Source organism: Falco biarmicus, chromosome 3 (assembly GCF_023638135.1).
Source record: "Falco biarmicus isolate bFalBia1 chromosome 3, bFalBia1.pri, whole genome shotgun sequence".
Classification (NCBI taxonomy): domain Eukaryota; kingdom Metazoa; phylum Chordata; class Aves; order Falconiformes; family Falconidae; genus Falco; species Falco biarmicus.
The window spans coordinates 23,110,039-23,131,133 of NC_079290.1; the positions used below are offsets into that span (position 1 = coordinate 23,110,039).

Below are 21,095 nucleotides of genomic sequence, written 5' to 3' on the forward strand. Positions count from 1 at the left end.
ATAAATGTATTTTAATACCTGAAGAGAGGGTGCAAAGGAAGTGGAGCCAGAGAGACTCTTTTCAGTGGTGTCCAGTTACAGGGACAGAAGCAATAGTAACAAACTGAAATACAGGAGGTTCCATCTGAGCATCAGGAAAAGCTTTTTTACTGTGTGGGTGACCAAGCACTAACATAGGTTGCCCATGGAGCTTGTGAAGTGTCCTTCCTTGGTGATGTTCAAAAGCTGGCTGTGTATTCATAGATCAGGTCATGTGCTTGTTTAGGTAAACTCCTAAATAAATTCTGCTAGTGGAGCAGAATTATTTTTCTATCCTCCCTCCCACTCCCAGTAGGCAAAGTCCTGAGTTTCTGACCAATTCATTATGAAATCAGTTGAAGGCTGTCCCTTGTCTTCACTGGAAACTGGATCAAGTCTGTATTAAATCTATATGCAGTAGTAATTTGCGTGACTCCATCTTTCCAGCAGTAACTTTATGTGTTCATAGAATGGTTTGGGTTGGAAGGGACCTTTAAAGGTCATCTAGTCCAGTCCCCTCACCATGAGCAGGGATACCTTCCACTAAATCAGATTCTTCAAAGCCCTGTGCAGCTTGACATTGAACACTTCCAGTGATGGGGCATCCAAAATCCTTTAGGTCACCTGTTCCAGTGTCTCACCAACCTCATCATAAAAAATTCTTCCTTATATCCAATATAAATCTACACTCTTTCCATTTAAAGCTGTTATCCTTTGTCCTAGCACTACAGGCCTTGATGAAAAGTCTGTCTTTCTTTTAAGCCCTCTTTAAATATTGAAAGGCCATAATAAGGTCCCCCTGTAGCTTGCTTTTCTCTGGGCTGAACAACCACAAATTTCTTAGCCTTTCTTCATAGGATAGGTGTTCCATCCCTCTGATCGTTTTTGTGGCCCTCCTAACTTGCTCTAACAGGTCCATGTCCTTGTGCTGAGGACCCCACAGCTGAATGCAGTACTCCAAGTGGGCTCTCACAAGAGCAAAACAGAGGGGGAAAATCACCTTCCTCGAACTGCCGGCCATACTTCCTTTTGCGCAGCCCAGGGTATGATTTGCTTTCTTGGCTGCAAGCACACATGGCCAGCTTGTGTCCAATTGTTCATCCACTGACACCCCCAGGATCTCTCTGCAGGAATGCTTTCAATCCATTCATCTCTCATCATCTTCAGAAGGTCTCCTGACAGATGTCTTTTGCTTTGGAAGTAAGTATTGAAGTGTTTTGGTAAAGGGCCAGAAAAGTTGGGCTCCATCCCGCGTAACAGTTACTTGGGAAGACAGACACCATAACGCTGAACGCCCCCTTTCTTCTTCTTCCTCCAGCTTATACATACTCAGCATGATGTTATGTGGTATGGAATATCGCCTTGGCCAGCCCAGATCAGCTGTCCTGGCTGTGTTCCCCGAATCTACCATGCCCCTCCAGACCTCTCACTGGCAGGGCCCAAGAAATTGAGAAGTCCTTGATCCGATATAAATACCACCTAGCACAACCAAAACCATTAGTGTGCTATCAACATGGTTCTCACACCAAATCCAAAACACAGCACTGCACCAGCTACTAGGAAGAAAATAAATTCTATCACAGACGAACCCCGGACAGCCTGGCAAAGAAACAATGAAAGCTCATCCTTCAGTTTACAAAATGTAATCCAGGGGAAAATTTCCAGCTTGATTCTGTCAGCTGTGTGTGAATTTTGAGGCTTTGTGAAATACAGGGTCATTTGGTGAATTTGTTTAGAAAACTGTCATAAAACTAAAAAGAAACAAGTATGTAAAAGAAAAAAAGAAAAACCAACCCTGTAAGATTTTCCTTTAGAAAATGTGTTTTGTCCCTGAGGCTTCAGATCCTGCGAAGTTCACCACATCTAATTTGGGCTGGATCAAATCCTTAATTAGCAATTAAGCAAAGAAGCTCATGATAACAATAGTTCTGTCATGCATTTATAGTTTTATAGGGTAATGTATTTACACCAAGATTCATTAGAACCAACGAAGTATTTAAGCACACTTCTAACTAGAGACATTGTGTTTTCCTAGTGTCTATAAGTTACCATATGGTTACTTCATTATTATTTATAATAAAGTTTATATGTATATATGCACATACACAGAGACACTGAAGTTCATGTTCTTCTCTATTTGTACAAATGAAGAAATCCCACTCTTGGCACATGCCCACATGCAAGAGATAAGATTAGATGTGACAAACATCCTTGGTTTAACCCTGGTCTCTTCATTCAACCCCAAGGCATTCATTGTGACACTTTCTACTGGAGTTTGCAGCTTAGAATCTACTTGTTGATACCTTTTCTTCTCAGTTGTATTAAAAAGTTCTGTTCTACAGAGTACAGTGCCCTCCCTTCAGGTGTGGAATTAGTATGGCCAGATTTTTGACATTTTGTGAAAATATAGCTAAAAAAGAGTAAGTAATTGTTTTGAGTCTTCTGAAAACCATATCCTCCTCTACGAGGGGATATAGTGAGATATAAAACTATGGCTTGATTATTCTTAAGCTGGATCGGGAACATCTACTTATCTAGTAAGTTCAATTCTTATTTATACAACGGAGGAAAAATGGGTAGCTTTATTAGGACTTTGTCTAGAATAAGGGATGTCCAGTGTTTGATACTGTTGTTAACTCTTGACAAATGAATCTTTCTCACCCAGGTTGCATCAGTGCACATCTGTACCGCACAACAGATGGTAATGGAAAAGAGAGCGATGTAAATGGTTCAATTTTACTGTCTGTTTTGTATGATTTAACACTGTCTACAAAAGGTGCTATCCACTTCTTCATGGCTTATACTGTGAAGAAGCAATGAATTTTGCTTCTGCCTGCCTGTGTAAGGCACTGAAATGTATGTTGCTTGTTTTCTTCTTTGCCTGACATTGAGGACATATTTATAGGTATGATCAAAACCATTTTATGACAGAAAAATTAATTTAAACGTCAAATTTGATTTGAGTGGCTAATACGTTTTGCAGTTTCATCTTCCATAAAACAATGAGCAATTCCTAATAAATAAATTAATTATAGGCTGCTCATCATTTGCAACTTTGGTCACCAGTTTGAGAATGTTTTGTGTAATGCTTTCCTCTTTTAAATGTTGCTTTGTTGATGGTCACAGAAAATGTATTTGTTGCAGAAAATAAATAACATAGTTTTTATTACACAGGTTCTAAATTATAATCTGGTATGCTAAATAAGGCTTTACAAGTTTATGCTATTGTGTTATGGTATCCTAGTGAAAGTCAACTCATACTGTCCTATTTTTCTAGACTTTCTTTTTCCCTACAATAGGATGTAATACCTTATCAGGTCCTTATGTATTTTCAGCAGAGAATGCCCGGTTAGGTCTATTTATAAGGTCACAATTAATGCTTACTCATGCAAAGGAGAGCAACTGTGAAAAATCTTTTTTAATAGCATTATTCCCAAGTCTCTTTTCAATACTTAAGATTCTACATAATCCATTTTAGTTTAAATAAATAAATAAAATAATAGCTTAAACCCCCGATTTACTAAATGTCCCTACTTGCGACAGTTTTTACTGAAGTGGCTGGATTCACTAAAGAACAGCAATTTGCAAGCACTTCCATGATTTAAGAAGTTTGGTTTAGAGTCAAGTATTTTGTGTTGGTTCCCCCCCCCCAGGAATAGATAGTTGAAATTAGTTATTTGATATGTAAGATTGTAACTCAAGAAAAACTTATCTTAGTTTTCTAGAGGAAAATTTATTCAGAGATAAGTTACTTTTCTGTCTTGTCTCCTGTGTATCAAGGAGACTTTTGTATATTTGTCTATATAGATATGTTTAGTGTTTTCATATATATGCATAAAAATATATAGAAAGCTACATAGACATGGTCTTTTGAGGTATTTGCGCTTGTGCTGAGCAATATATCTTCAGTTTACAACAATGAATATGCATTCAGTTCATAAGATGTCCTAGATATTTTAAATTGCTAGAAAAGCATTATCACTTGTTACCCATTTTGAAAATGTTAATACTTCTAGCAATCAAATTACTGCATTTCTTAGATGTCTAGAATGCAAGATAACTCTGTTAATTAATTTCTCTATTGAGGGAATATCAATCTCCTACTGAAAATAAACAAACAAAACCATGCCAAGCATTCCCATGGTCTTTTCCTCACCCGTCCATAGTTCTGAGGAGAAGATGATGTCATAAAAGTCTGACGACACATGCACTTGTCATTACATACACATGTAGATCCATTAGATGTAATGGGTTTGCATTCATGCATGAAATTAAAATCTGCACAGAGCTTCACAAGACTTAAAGCTAAAAGATCTGTCCTTTAGCAGTATTGGTTTTACAGTTCTTACTCTTCCTACCTGTGAGATTATACCATCTATGGGATAGACTAGCACTCTCCATAGCGAAAATCAGCACGTCAAACATGATTAGTACTTCTCAGAATCTCTGTTTTGCTCTATGACTGTCTTGACATTGATCAGCTAATGCAAAGTTCCCTCATTCTGCACAAGATTCTCTTCAACTATTTAAGAGGAATTGTTATTAAAAAAAATGCTCATCATCTTTGTAATACCTACAGCTGGAGAGATTATTCCTGTAATTAAAGTGTCAGTAAACCATTGAAAAATTTTAAACATGATTACCAACAGCTTCAGTTTCAATTATCTTTTAACACTTTTTTCAGCTTATATTTGCTCAATATCTCTGAGAGAAAAAGTACGTGTTATTTCTAGTAATTCTTCTTGCAGATGTGTATATTACAGTATTTAATCTATATTTCTCACGTGCTTCAAAAATATCAACTGATCTTGTACGAATGGTAAGTATGTCTTTTCATGAATGAGGAATTTGAACTGCCAACATGACAAGCGAAATGTTTGTGGTATGACTGGGTTCATGTCAAAGTTAAAAAACATAATCACTAGTTTCTAGCTTGATACTCAACTGAAACTTTTGCAAGTTTTTCAAATCCCTGTGTTCACAATTAAAAGCGAAGGTAATGACGCTTTTTAAACACTGTGTTTTGCTGTATGTTCTTTATTATAGGAAAATAGATTATACCTGTAAGAATACAGTAAAAAAGCTTTGTCAGAAATTATCAAACAGTTTATTGTACATAATTCAGTTGTCTCCATTTAATTCTGAACCCCACAGTATTTGTCAGCTTTGAAGCCTTGTTGCATCCTCCTGCAACTAGATTTTTTAAATTTGTTCATTATAGATGTCCTGTATTGAAAGTGATAAATATGAATTACATATAATAAGTCTGTGTTATTATACCTTTCTCTTTGTTTCATTTTTAGCTCCATGTGGTGGGCATTTTTCATCTCCAAGTGGAGTAATCCTCTCTCCAGGCTGGCCAGGGTATTATAAAGATTCCTTGAATTGTGAGTGGGTGATAGAAGCTGAACCAGGACACTCTATCAAAATTACATTTGAAAGGTCTCGGCTTATGTTTCTCTTATTTAATATTTTCCAGGTTTTACCCAGAAGCAGGAGTTTTATTAGCTCTGCCATAACATTAATTTGCACTATATCTAAGCCCAAGTAATTGTATTAGCAGATAGCATTTTCCAAAACATCTTACTACCTTCAGAGAATAAATTTTATCTTCAGTATAATTTCTACTTTGATGCACTGAAAAGTTTTTGAAATTCCTACCCTTGTGCATATATTTAACCCTGTCTGGCCCAGTTAAACATTTTATCAGTGTTTAAAGATTAGCATGTTTCATGCTAATGTTTCATTGCTTGTAACTGCATTGCTATGATGAATTTTGAAGTATTTTTTTCTCTCAAACCCATGAAATCTTCAACTCTGAAAATCCAAATCAACCATGAAAACTGAACTAAATTTATCTACTTTGAATAATTATCAAAACAGCTGACCTTTTTGAGAAAGGACTGTTTGCTGTTAGGGTGGAATTCCCGTTTCCCCAAATTACTGCAGCATTCTGCTTTTCCTATATTACTGCCTGTTACTTAGGTCCCTTCCTGATTCCAGGGATTGAAATGTACTGGAGGACTTTCTCATCGTAGCAAGACATGGGCATTCATTTAAATGTGTTTATAGGAAAGCATAACAAAAAATGTAATTAAAAAAATGCTATGTATTCTACATATATTCAAGGATGTTTCAGATTCTTTTTAGTAGTAAATATTAAAAGGTTAGATAATGATCTGGTAAAAAAGGGCCTTTGATGATCAAAGTTATAGTGCGCAAATATCATGCAAGTACTTTTCAGTTGCTATTTATGCAGCATTGACTACGCTTGGTCACACTCAACATAAAAGAGACAATATCGCTTCATTTTAATACAATTCAGAAATTATTAGCAGGGTATGAAAATTACCATCTTCTATCAAAATTTCTCATTGTAATAAGATTTGTAAAAACTTCTCTAGTACTATAACATACACCTATAACAAACTGTTCACAAGACGTTCTATAGAATCGAAGGACAGGTGATATGGACACTTCAAAGGTATTTTCAATCTTTAATCTCAAATGAAAGATAGTCTTCCAAAGTTACTAGTACTGTATATTAGCTTAAAATGTAGGTTTACTAAATTTTTACTTATTAAAATACAAAAGAGAAGTGAATAACTCCCTCTTGCAGAAACCAGTCAAACTCATATTTGTTCAAAATTAGAAAAAAAAAATCAGTGTTCTTCAATGTCCTGTAAATCAAATAAAAAATAAAAATTTTGGAACTTTCATTAACTCAAGTTTTTTAAAATAAAAATATAATTTCAGTTTTTTAATTGATCATTTTCAACTGCACATTTGATGGGGACAGTCATTTCAAAGTGAAAAACATTTGTCTTTTTATCTGCAAATTTCTGTACTAGCTGTTTTTTTCCTCCTTTGCACCTGAGTTTCATGAAATCTGAGTCTCCTGTGTAACTTTTTGTTTCTAATGTGTTAACCTTTTGTCATAAAATTGCACAACCTCTATTACTCTTGTAGATATGAGCAGTAAGAACAAGGTGTGGTCTCTTTATATCACAGAGCACTTCTATCTTCTTTATAAGATAATCTCATTATGACATTATGACACTTGTTTTTGCATTACTGCTCATTTTTGAACACTTTTGTCACTTGCCATAAATTGTACTGATATGCATATTGCTCAGTTGCAGCAGCCCAGAGAGGCCTTACATACATATAAGTGCGTGTATGCTTATGTGTTTCTATGCAGGAGTACGTGTAAAAATACATCTATGTATGTTCACAAAAATGCACTTAGATATAAAATTACATGTTTGGGTAGAAAGAAAAAGTTTATTTGATTGTTTGGGTTATGTAATAATCTTTATAGCGTACCAAAAGAAAACATTTTGGAAAGCACTGAAGTTAGGTTTTTTACTTAGACTTTATTATTTTTCACATAATTTAAATTTAATTTCTGAGGCATTTGTTATTTTGGCTTCTTCTAAAGACTTGTTCTAACCTGACTGTCCTTGTTCTGCTCTTTCTGCTTGCAAATCTTCAGCTGGACTTTAAGGCAGAAGGGTAATTTTGTTGAAATATGTGCTTTTAAAACTATAGCTAAATGACTTTCCTATATGATTTTTTTTTTAGAAGGTTGTATTTTGCCCAGTTCTTGAAAAATAAAGATTCTTTCTCTAGCCTTTCTTGGTGCCAACAGTAAGACTTGCACAATAGATGTAGTTACTGGAAAGATCTTTAATTTCTCAGCCAGGGCAAAACATTTATATTATGTCTAAAATCTTTACATCCTTTCTTTCTGGATTTTTTAAGAGGAAGAGAAGAGTTCTTACCCATACATACTTCCCACAGAGTGGTACCTTTACCATTACATCAGTTTATCACTTGGACAGTAGTTTAATTCTTTTTAATCTCCCATTTTCCTATGGTTTCTGTCTTACACGATTGCATATGTGCCACGTACGGCGTTCTATGACTGTATGCTGAAGTGTTCCTATGTCATGGAGCCAGACATGTAGGTGGAAAGAAAGTGATCTACAGACAAGGCAAATAATTATAACTATTAATTTTTGCCTTTTCAGAGGTGTCATAATAACTTTTTCATATTTTGTTTTATGATCATGCATGTATACCTTAAGGAGTTTACTCCTGTTGTACAGGCATAGCTATGATAGATAATCTGTTGGATCATTGTTTTGAATCAGTAGCTTGTTATGCTGAATTGAAATGATAGAAGTGAGAAATGCAAGTGCCATTCTTCATTGTAATGAAGTGTTTATCATGAGGCCTAATTATGAGTATTTAAATGCTAGGGATGTTAATCAGCAAACTACTGATTGGAATACTAGTCACATTTGACTAATGAGTATGCACTGTGCAGCAGTCTCTTAGAAACAAAGATGCATGTTGTAAATATTAAAGCAGCTTTTTCTGTTCAAATAAGATTAAAAAAGTGTGTCACCTCCTGTGTTCAAGCTTGTTTCACTCCTTTCTGCTTGAACAAATTTTTGTGAGTCGTCCATAAGAATACACTTCACATAACAGTGAAGCCATCCAGGTTAATTTGAGAATAGTGACCAGTTAAGTAGGAAGGAACACTGGAGTGGTCTTACATGAACACAAATTATTTTTTATTCAGTTTCCTATAAATCCCTACTGTTTTCTGACATCAGGGAATAACTAGGTGATATGTAAATGTATCAGATAAACTGAGCATCCAGAGGAAAGGTATCCAAGGAAAAAAATCATATAAACATCACTCTTATAAATTAAATTTTAATTGCTCACTTTTCTGAGCCAAAGAGCTAAGCAAATGCATTGCATATAATTGCCTCTTCAAATTTCTTTCCGTTTACCTCACTAAAAACGTGTGCTTACATTTTTTTCTTGGGTGCTTACACATTTTTTTCATCTTATTTTTTAGCTGTTTGTGATGTTGTATGTAGTCATTGAGCAACAAGTACTTACGAGAGGATTTCTGTAATGTCCTTGAAGACTCAGTTTCGTCATGTCTTGACTGGCCTGATAGTTGTTTTGTATCTATGAGGTCAATGCCTCTTTACACTTTCTGTCTCAATTATGCCTTTGATAAAGGAACTAAGAAAGCAGAGCAAGACTAAGTGATTGGTTCCAAGATTGCTTCTGTTTTATATGAATTAGTGGGAAAAGAAAGTACTGGAAAAAGCAAGTTACTACCTAGCAGCTTTTTAGTAAAATGTCATTGTGAGTTCAGGTGGGAAAAAAAGAAATTTTCCTTTCTCCTTCTTTGTTTCTGTAACTCCCTATTACTTTATTTCTGTGCTCTTTTCTATGTTATTTCATATGAATGGGACGTGGATAAAAGAAAGCACAGGGTTTGGAGGTTTAATTTGGCTTCTCATCTTTCACCAGATTCCTTTAGATCTTTGGGTGCAGACTCTTGGGACATAAATACTGCAATACAGAGTTCCTCAGTAAATTTCTGTTAGTCATGCAGTTCTTTGAGTACCTTTCACAAAGCTGAATTAGGCATCTAAGTGAATCAGAGAGAAAATTAAGAATATCTGAAGGGTCCTTGTAGGATCCTGCTGTTAATTGTTTCTTTTCAATTCTGAAAGAGTTTTTCAGTAATCTGTCAGAGAGTCCATTAAAGCCGTATGATTGATGTACGGTCTGTCACAGCAAGAAAGAGAGAAACCACTGTCAAAATAGCAGACAGGTGTTGGGATTGTTGATACCACCTAACACAAGACGAGCAAGGAGATAGCTAACAGCACTGTCACAGCTTTTCCTTGAAAGAGACAGCACACATGCTGTCTCTAAACACCCATTTTGCTTTATAGTGCTTTCTAAATAGGATTTTAATTTTTCCCCCCATAACTTCTGCCACAACTTTGGACTGAGCCCCAACTGGCAAAAAGCCACTGGAGTCTCAGAGCAGATTTAAGTAATTCTATCCCTGCTTATAGATGATTTTAAGGTTGGATGCTGAGGGTATGATTCTTTGATAATACAAAGTATCTTCATGATATTTGTGCCAAATGGAATGTATATAATAAAATAATGTATTAAAATATCCTCTATATAATTTACTTAATTTTTCCAAAAAGAAAAATAGTTTTTTGCTGTAAAATAGTGTATGCAAGTAATATTAATCTTTGCTAACAAACTGTGTTTCTGGCTTTTGTTTTCTGCAATACAAACAAGCTCAAGGAATTTAAACTTCTTTATTTTACTAAGGTACTAACCTGAAATTTGATTATTGTATTAATTATAAAGGATAATTAATACTATTCTATTCATGCTGTAAATTGGAGGTGTGGAGAAATAATTAAAATAATAATATCAGGAAAAGAGCATATTTTTAAAATATGGCTTACTTTGTATGGGGTTATTGAATTTGTTTTAGCTGCTTCTTATATTTGTGTCTCTGTGTGTTTCCTCAATTCCAGATTTCAGACAGAACTCAATTATGATGTTTTGGAAGTTCATGATGGCCCAAATTTATTATCTCCACTTCTGGGATCTTACAATGGTACACAGGTCCCACAATTCCTGTTTAGCAGTAGCAATTTCATTTATCTTCTCTTTACAACTGACAACAGTCGTTCTAACAATGGATTCAAGATTCACTATGAAAGTAAGTAATTCTCAGTTGTATTATTTGATTTCCTCACCAGCACTTATCCTATCAATAAATACATAAAGATGCACAGGTGTTCTTTGGTAAATTCTTATTATTTCTCAAACTGAGAAAGGTTTAGTGATGTTAAACTGCAAAAGGCATGACCAGTAATTTCACTTACAATTTGATGTCATTGTTGTACTCCATGCTTTAAGAATCAGAAGATGGGAATGGGAAGCAAATGCCTTTCTTCTGGATGTTGCTTTTATGTTTTTTTTATTATGTTACACGATACATTTTTGTATGTGTAAAGCTGTATCACATCAGGAAGATTATGAAAATCTGAAAAAATAACTGAGTTACTGTTCTGACTGATGTACCTGCAGCTCTAACTGAATGGAAATGGGAAATGCATTTTACACTAGTAAGCTGAAAATCAAGCTTTGAATTGCTGCATTATGGATTTTTTAGGGATATAAAAGCCTGTATGTGTGATTTGTTCTGACATAAGGACATATTCTTTTTCCCTTATTAGTCATATAAATTACACTGCAGAAAGTATTTTTAGGATTTCATACTTTATAAATTGTTAAAATTCATATAAATTGATGTATTATCGTAACATTTACCTTTTCTGTTCCTAAATAACCCTTTTGTTGTAGTACGTCATATTTTCACGTGAAATAATATTTTTCTGTAATCACTGTCTAATTTGTTTAGTGAAGATCATGAACACACTGTTATGTATCCATTTCAGTTTCATACTTCTACTTGTTGGAACTTCCACCAAGCAATTTTCAGATGTTCATTATATTTTTACATTATTGTTGGCCATTATCACTATTTTTGACCGCTCATAATAAGGATATTAAATACAATATATGTGGAGGTGACTTTGCCAGATCAAAATTGGGCTGATTTAAACTCCAGTGAATGTCAAGTTTGGCCTGTTTATGACAAAAAAATGTATTATGATTCCAGAACAGTTTACTGCCCTAGCCTTCACCAGCATACTTCCATTTGTATCATCATCTGCATTGAGAAGAAGTGATGAGTTTAAGTTTTCATCCATTCTGAAGGTTGAAGGATAGCAGTCCTTATACATCAAGAAAACTAGATTAACATTGCCAGCAGAGACCACTAAATGCTTAAAATTATTGGCTAAATGAATAATATTAAATGGTAGAAATTACCCTTTGGGAATGTGAAAAGCAAAAAGAGGAAAGCTGCTCTTAGTACAAATATGCTTATATCAAACTGTTTCTATTAAATAAAGTTGGAAAGAAAATCTGAATTTTCATTATAAATTAATTCTTCTATTTTATTATAAAATCTCTTTTTTTCTAAAATTGGTCACCACACCACAGTCCTTTTTACATTAGTGAAGAATGACAATTACATTTATGCTATCAGAGATCATTGAGAATACGCATCTTTAACATTTTTACACAAAATAAACCATTTTCAGTAGTTTGTTTTCTGCTTAACATCCTCTGTTTATATACTGACATCTAGTATTAATTTTATTTTTCTTTAATTCTTCCTTGTTCATCATCTTATATTATACAGTACAACCCAATTCTGATTTCCCTTATGGTACCCTATTCAGCATTCCTCTCTTTATCCTATTGAAAGCTGAAGTCTTTTATATGTTCTTATTTTCTGTGCTAATTATTTTATTACACACTGAATTTCTTTGTAAGGAAGGATATTTTATGGCTCTTCTGTGGGAATAAAAGGAATAACACCCATGAAAAAACTTACACCAAATACTTCTGATTCGCTATCTTATAATTTGCTAATATTCCTGGAGTTTTTTGTTTCTTTCTTTGTTTTTCCCTGATTCTTTTCTAATGAAGTTAAACACACTGGGCAATTATTTAAAAGATTTAATTTTTTAGCAGACATTAAAATTCTCTTTATCATCAGCTTCTCTTTACTCCTCTTTTTCTGCTATTCTGTTAACTTCTCAATATTTCACGTACCATTAGGTATGAGAATTATTTATGTAACTAATTGATCTATGTAAATATTTCAAGGGTAAATATTAAAAGAGATAGAAGACATTTTAGCTAGGATAAAGAAGTTTGATCAGGAAAAAAAATGAAGTCTGGAAATCAGATTTTTGAGTGATCATTAAAGCTTTTCAACATCAGTATCAGGGACAAAATTACTGAGGATGAAAATGTTACTGACATAGGACCAGACTAAATATCCTGTAAATTATGTTATGTTTTTCTCTGCAGCAGTGGCAGGATGCAACTTATTATCCATAACATCTGATAATGGTAAGACAGAGAAACTTAGTCCAAGGATAATTCACTGAAAATGTGTGATAATGAAGCTTCCCTGCCCCCCCCCCAGTGAATTACTGATGATGATGATGATGATAATAATAATAATAATCTATAGGGTGTTTATGTAACTCTTTGTTTATTTTGATGTGTTTTGTTTTTTTGTTTTTAATCTAGGTGTAACTGTTAATACTTACTCTTGCTTGGATCCTGGCATACCAGTGCATGGACGTCGTTATGGACATGACTTCTCTATAGGTTCCACTGTCTCATTTAGTTGTGATCCAGGTTATAGGTTGAGTCATGAGGAGCCTTTGCTGTGTGAAAAAAATCATTGGTGGAGTCACCCGCTCCCAACTTGTGATGGTAAGGATGAACGGATTAAATATAGTGTAACTTAAAATACATATATTTTGCCAAATTACTATTAGTCAAAATAAGTTAAATGTTGGAGTTTGTAAAATCTCTATTTTTAGGAAAAAAAGAAGAGTTAGAGGAAATCAGTGTTATATATCTCTGTGTGACAAGGTATTTAGTAGCAAAAGTAGATAATAATATATAAATCTTTAAATTAGTGGATTATTGAAGATATCTGTATCTGAATATATGTTACTGTGAACTAAATGATTACCAATTAGCTCAAGGAATGTAAGGTTAATGTATATCTGCTTGTAAAACACTTACTACAAGCTACAAATATTTGTGTTTGGGTACCACCTATGGACACAGGTGTATTGACATACAAAACATCAGATGCAGTTTATTTATACCTGACTCAAAACCTACATTTTATCCCATTCCATGTTGATCACTGTGTTCCTAGCTTGTTAACAGAACTTGACACTCTCCACACCCTCCACACCACAGTCACTGTAGGAATTGATTCGGGCCACATTATATATTATGATTAAGCGTATGAAAGTAAAAACAGACAAAAATGGTATTGATTTACATGTCATATATTTTGGTATCTCCAATATCATTTAAAGAAATCTGTCTGAAAAAATTATCTAATAGTTTCAGTCATCTCTTCTTATCTGAATTGTTCATTTTAATCCATTTTCCCGCTTAGGGTGATATAAATTATATGTAATATTAAGAAAGTAGATTGTAATGATTATTAGGTTATATATTTGAGATAATTTCTGCTCAAAATATTTTATTTTTCTTTCAAGTATGGTACAAAAATATCTAGTGAACTCTTATGAGCTACATAGTGCACACGATTGTATATTTTTCTAAAAAGTCCTTAGTGTCTTGGGACACTCAGAAAGGAAAAAACTGAATTTGAATGAAGACTAATGAGAAAGCTCACTGAATCGTGTGTGATTTGCCATATGTGGAAGTATGTTTGTTTTCACTGTCTCTTTCTTTAAAAAATGGCAGGGGTTTTCTTAGTCTTCAGCTTATTTATTTAGCAAATGCTTTGATTTTTATATTTCAATATGTTGAACTTGTCAGTGCATAATGATAGCCAAAATTAGTTGTGGTAGAAAGGGGACCAACTAATCACTTCCCTGAAAATGGCATGCTGTAGTTCAGCAAGCCTGTTTCCTAAAGGATTCTGCTTCTCATCCAGGTTCTAGGAACGAAGAATTGCATGGTTCCCACAGCTCACAGTCAAGGGGACTATGTTTTGCCGAGTGGTGATAGGCACTACATGGTAACCATCTAAAGCAAACAGTATTAACATACTCCCTATGAATACTGTGCTATGCTGTGAAATAAACATATTGTGATAAATTTCATCCTCAAGATGATGAACTAGCATGCAATTAATTAAGTAAATTAGATTTTTTTTTTCTCTCTAGAGCACATTGCTAAATGGCAATTGTCCATTGAATAAATATGCTCTAAAGGTAGGATTGAGTACAGTTATTCTAGTAAATTTAATCAATTCATGGTTGAACTCATTTTAATTTCACTGCTGAATTTCTTCTCTGGTGGAATGTTCTTAAATCAAACCCAGAGTCTTTGCACCCCTAGGGAAAAGAGGGCATTTGCTAAATGGGCTGTTCTTTGCATAAACTGCAAGTATGGGTTTGTATTAATTGTGCCACTAATTAACACATTGGTCACTGTTCCTGCTCATTCAATACATTACTCTTGACAGTTTCTGAAGAGCGGAGTTCTTTCTTGGTTGCGCTTATTGATAACTGCATCTTTTTTTGATAATTGCATCACGTAGTGATATGCAGACCATAATAATTGTGCAAGCAGATCATGACAACTCATGAGTGTGTTTTGAAGAAGGGTGTAGAAAAGGAAGAAATTTAGACGACTTAAAACTATTTCTTTCTCAAAGTAGAAGATCATGTTGCCTGCCATTCTGTTCTTTGAAGGAGTGTAAACATTTTTTTCATGAGGTGTTTGGATTTACATAGATAAGCATCACAAAAAGCTTATAGTAGTCACACTTCATTATCTACAGGAACAATTAGACAATACTGAGAATGATGGTTTTAAAATTAGCAAACTGTTTCCTTCCCTAAAGACTGGCTTGAGGGGGTGATTATGACAGGATATATAATTCATTCATATTTGAATAATTGATACCCATGAATAATTTCATAGGTAATTTCCTTAGTTTTGATTTTAATTTGTATCTATATACATAAGGCATGCATATTATTCATCCATACACATATGTATTCTCTGTGTGTGTATATATACATACATATGCAAACACAGTTTTATATGTACAGAAGTATAACAAAGCATTTCTGAAAAAAAATAATAAAAATTAGAGCCCTCTGATGTTTGAGGATAGTAAAAACTATTTCTGATCTTTAAAGAGAAATAGTTAAGGAAATTATTTTCAGAACCATAGAACAGTTACAGCTGTAAGGAATCATAGAATGTCATCTAGTCCAATCCTGTATCCCAAAAAGTGGTCCAGTCTGGATGTTAGGCCAGGTTGCTGAGGATCCTACACAACTGAATTTTATCTATAAAGAGGGAGATCCCATTTCTCTGAGAAAACTGTGCCACTGTTTGGCCACATAATATTCTTAATATCTCCTGAGAACTTCACATCATCCAGTTACATCCATTACCTTTCATCCTTTCACTGTTGTGAAAACTACTTGAATTTATAGAGTACTTGAATTACTTTACAGTTTTCAAGACAGCAGTTCCACTAATTAATAGAAGTTATACAACCATAAAATTAAGTCTTCTTCAAAGAATTAAAAATAAAACCTATGACCTTTGTCAAACCATCAGTCTCTTTCCAAGAAATGAATCAGCGTAGGCTGTTAGGAAAATACTGTTAAAAATACTTTAGCATTGTTCATTATGACCAATTTCTGGATAGCTCTCTTGGCAAAATACTTGTGTATTTCTTTTGAAAAGAGGTGGCATTGATCAAGGTCTAGACTTTTACCGTTACCAAAGGAAAATTATTGGTATTACTGTGTGCATTTATTTATTTTGAAATAATTCATCTGAAGACATGGTTTGATCTATATACAATAAACATGGGACACATTACCTTGGAAAACAAACATACAAATAAAAAACAACCATTATTTTCAAATCATGATATTTACAGGCCTTCAGAAAATAGTCATACTTAAGAGCAAGAAAATAGAAGAGTTTGAGCTTTGCTTAGAAAATATTACTTGTGTTACATTTATACCATTCCTATCTAACATCTACATGTGATTCACTGTGCACTTATCTGGACAGCCCTGAATATTTTTACTGTATTCTCCTCCCAGTGCTTAACAAATAAGAAAACATATTGTCCTATCATGTCCTTTCTGTATGAGTATTATAACAGAACTTAGCTTTAAAGCTTTGAATATATGTGAGGAAACCTATTCTATCCAATATATGAAGTATTGTATTAATCCCATTAAAAATGTCAGGGAAAATAATATAAAAGTTAGATATCTATGTAAGTCCTTTTATTCCCTTCATGATAACACGAATTTGAATGCTAATCATAATCATTCTTATTCACCATTTGAATTAAAAGTAAACAGTAACATTCCACTTTATCTTCATTTACTTAAGAAAATTAATAAATAGGAAGAGAAATATTCAAGCAAGATGGAAAGCTTTTAATGTTTATATCGAAAACACCTAGATGTCCAAATGACTTACCAAATATGACTTGTGCAGTACCAGGAGGAATATATACAGGAAATACGGCAGATGTTTTAAGTAATTTCTGTTAAGACATCGCTAAGCTAAACCCAATGCTTTTATTAAAATATAACTGTTAAAAAATCTGCTGCAAATATTCAGTGTGGTAGATGCCAGAACTGGAAATAGATATTATGTTTTGGTCCATTTTAAATTTAAATAAGAAGGGAAAAATACAAGTTTATGTTGTGAGTAAGGTAGGCTACACTAGTTTCTCTTGTTAGTCTCTTGTGTAATGTAAGTCAAGTACAAGTTTTCTGTACATCAACTGATCGTAATAATTTGATGTCCATGTTGTTAATTACTTGTCACTACTTGACTGTATCCCATTTTAAGACACAATACATCTTGTGTAATTAGGGAAGACAGATGATGAAGGTTTTTGGTCTATGAAGCACAGCACACAAGATTCAAATTTTAATTCCCTGTTTCAATAATTTTTATCTATATTTACATTTCCCTTTTATTATCAAATTACACAGTAAATGAAAATCACCTTAGAATGAGATTTTTAGTTGGAAGTTAATTAAGGAAAATAATATAATGGAGCTTCTGTGTGTTTGTGCACGTATGTACTTGTATTTAGATATACACAAACATATCTGTATAAATCGGGTTATCTTCTTTTCACTCTGTGATTTCTTCTGAACTGGCTTTCTCAATGGTGGTTGAAACCATTTGTAAAGTTGTCACTATTGCTAGTCAGTTTTAAATGTGTGTTTTCTCTTTCCATTACCTTTGAAAACAAATAGTTTTCAATTATTTGTACTTGAAGCAAGCTAATCTTACTGAAAAGTTACAATTTTTTTTTCAGGTTTCTGTTCTTCTTATGGGTATTTTCTCTTTTTTGAGAAAATTGTGATGCCTCATTTTATGTTAGTTTCTAAGCTGTGGTTGGTAACCTATGGCTAGTCTCTTGAAAAGTCTTATATATATAAAAATGGTAGGTGATATAATTTGAAAACATGCAAAATGTTAATTTCCCAGATATCACCATTTCAGTCAGTCTAAAATGGGACAATATTGTGTCTTTTTTTTTTAACTGCATTGCTAGTGAACACCGTATGTAGAAATACATGGATACATGCATTTATGTATATCTATATTATTTTCCCTTGCTTTACTAAAATAAGAAATACATTCTCTCGATAGTTTTCTGTCCTTGGATATGGTGACACCCTTCTCACATCCAGTTTACATGATAAATTTATATTACTGCTATACTGTTCATAACTCTGAGACTGACTTGTTTTACATCAAAATAAATTAGTTTTAAATAGGTAGTAAACCTTATTAAAAGACCTTGGATGACAGAGAATGTAATTAGCGCTTGCTGAGTTTTATTTCATGGTATAAAAAGCAAAATTTAAGAAGTAAGAGGCTTTTCACTGAATGAGTGTTAAGCTAGCTATACAGGCTGATCTCTTCAGGAAGATAATATACAGCTTGACTTCTGTAGTTAAATATAAATATGTTCTAAATAGAACAGAGGCCATGTGAAAAATATGGAAAAAAAAATATGAACAAAAATGTCACAATCTAATGTGAAGTGTCCTAGCAATGTTTGTGTAGCACAGCTGCTGTGACAAGAAACACAGGTAAGTACTTGCAGTTGTTAATGCAGTGGTCATAGATATGGAAAATGTAACTTACAGAAGTAGGTTATGAAAACCTGTATCATTTAACTGATCTGAAGTCAGAGATACCAATGTACTTTGCCAGCCTCCCAAAGTTAGTACCCAAGAGGGAAAAAGAATATAATGACAGTTTAACAGAAGAACAAATGGGTAAAAATGGACCATGAATAAATTTAGGCTAGAAATTATGAGACTGTTTCTAGTATTGGAAGATTGATTTTCTGTAACAGTTTCATAGCAGCATGAAATATGGCCTGAAATGGAACTTGTATGAATGACAAGTGCTTTCATTACAACTATTCATGTATTTCAGGGATGAAGCATAGCTTGCATGTCTCCCACTGAGATACTTATGAGCAGCCTGAATAAAGGTTCTAAAATTGTTTAGGCCAAAAATTATTTTCAAACTACATAGGGCCATTTTCTAAGCTAGGCTTGGTTGCTGTCAGTCTTTCTTAAGACTGATAATGTTCTGAGCAAAATGAATGCAGTTATGATCATTTACAACAAAAGAAAGTGTAAGTAATCAGCCCAACATTGTAAGAATTTATTTCCCCTAAACAACTGGCTTAGCCGCTGAGCACTATTAAATTTTAATCTTCATTCACAGTTATCCATACCTTGCTTCTTAAATTGTCACATCATACCTGATTACCACAGTGCTATAGAAGTACTTTATTCTATACATCCAGGTACCTATCTGTATTTCATAGAATCAGTTCTGTATTTTGTTCTCTATTTTTTGTGCTATTTTGTTTCTCACTATTCTGAAAAAATAGTAATGGAGGGGAAATATTAGACATGTCTTGATTCAGCTTCTCTGCTTGCATAACAAATTATTAATTAGAGTTTTAGCAATACAATATTCTGTTTTCCAATTTAGAACACCAAGATAGTGCTTCATTTATTTGCTTATGTATTCATTCTACTTTGTGTCTCCTAGCCTCTATCTCTCTATAATCACATAAAGTGAAAGAAAGGTTCCTTGTAGAATGTGGAAAAATGTATGAAGTTTATCTTTTGCTGTTTTTATTTTAATGTGTTTCTGTTTTCCTTTGCACTCTGAAAAAGTCAGATACTAGTAGTGATATTACATGCTTGGGCTGTTTGCCATCTTATCAGGGCCAGTACACATTTTATATTTCAGATATGTCAACTTGGCTTTGTTTTGTATAATGCTGGTCTCTCGGTGCCTTTTTTTGCCATCTGCTAGCCTTCATAGAGTTACACTCAGTGCCTGATGGCATGCTGTAGATGTTTTGTCACCATTTCCATTCCTGAAAGGTTTTCAAAATACACACTGTAAATTACATTATTTGTTTAGGCCATTTCCCATTATTATAAAAACTGATTACATTTTCTTTGTTAATACCTAAGATATGGACAAAGTAGGTAGTTAACTATCAGAAGCCCTAATAACGTGCTATCATAGCCCTGATTCTGTTTTACTAATGTCTAAATATAATATCCGGTGATAAGTGGATAGTGTGGTTATTTTCATTGTCTCTTCAGAGAAGTAGGAAGAAAATTAGTATGCTGGGAGGTTATTCCCCTGTGGCACAATTAGGAGACTGGGCAGTTGTGGTCCTAGAATGTCCTGTTTCGGCCTATGGTACTGGATCTGCAAATTTCCATCCTACAACTAGGCCAAAAAAAGTCTAGCACGTTGGCAGGAGAAACAGCACACAAAAAGAAATCATAAGGCTACCCAGACAAATATACATGTTTAAAATAAAAATGTGGTTAGTTAGAACAATCAAACATATTTAGCTAGGCAAAATAAGGTGATCTTCATCCTAGGATATAGGATGAAGTTCCATTTCTGCTTTGTAAGAAAACAGTAATTAAATGTATACTCCTTTTTAATCAGTGACCTAAAGATAGTGCTGGTGTGCAATGCATTGACCTCATTATGAGAAGTTATTTACCTTCATGAAAACACTCACAGTGCTACTGAAATGTTTGAAAAATGTGTGTATTTCCTTGAGACAAATGTCTGCTTAAGTGTCTACCTTTTAGGTAGAGAGCAATAAGGTTGCCCTGAGTCTCTTCCAGACTAAACAACCCCAGGTCCTTCAGCAGTTCCTTCTGACTTGTTCTCTAGACCCTTCACTGGCTTTGTTGCCCTTCTCTGGACATGCCCCAACACCTCAACGTTCCTCCTCAAGTGAGGGGCTCAAAACTGAACATGGTATTGAAGGTACGGCCTCATCAGTGCCGAGTACAGGGACACAATCACTTCCCTAGTCCTGCTGGCCACATTGTTTCCTGTACAAACCAGGATGCTGTTGGCCTTCTTGGCCCACCTGGGCACACTGCTGGCTCATATTCAGTCAGCCAGGACCCCCAGATCCTTTCCTGCCAGGCAGCTTTCCATTCCCTCTTGCCCATGCCTGTGGTGCTGCATGGAGTTGTTCTGACCCAAGTGATGGACCCAGC

The 21,095-nt window shown here is 34.1% G+C and overlaps 1 protein-coding gene across 3 annotated transcripts in view; it reads left to right on the top strand.

Moving 5' to 3' along the window:
* CSMD3 (CUB and Sushi multiple domains 3) overlaps positions 1–21,095 on the top strand; it is a 725,150-nt gene that overhangs the window by 423,914 nt on the left and 280,141 nt on the right. For all 3 annotated transcript variants that reach the window (XM_056333378.1, XM_056333379.1, XM_056333380.1), the window contains 3 exons: positions 5,322–5,460; positions 10,401–10,588; positions 13,045–13,233. In XM_056333378.1, the coding sequence (XP_056189353.1) occupies positions 5,322–5,460; positions 10,401–10,588; positions 13,045–13,233 (516 nt within the window). The remainder of the gene's footprint in view (positions 1–5,321; positions 5,461–10,400; positions 10,589–13,044; positions 13,234–21,095) is intronic.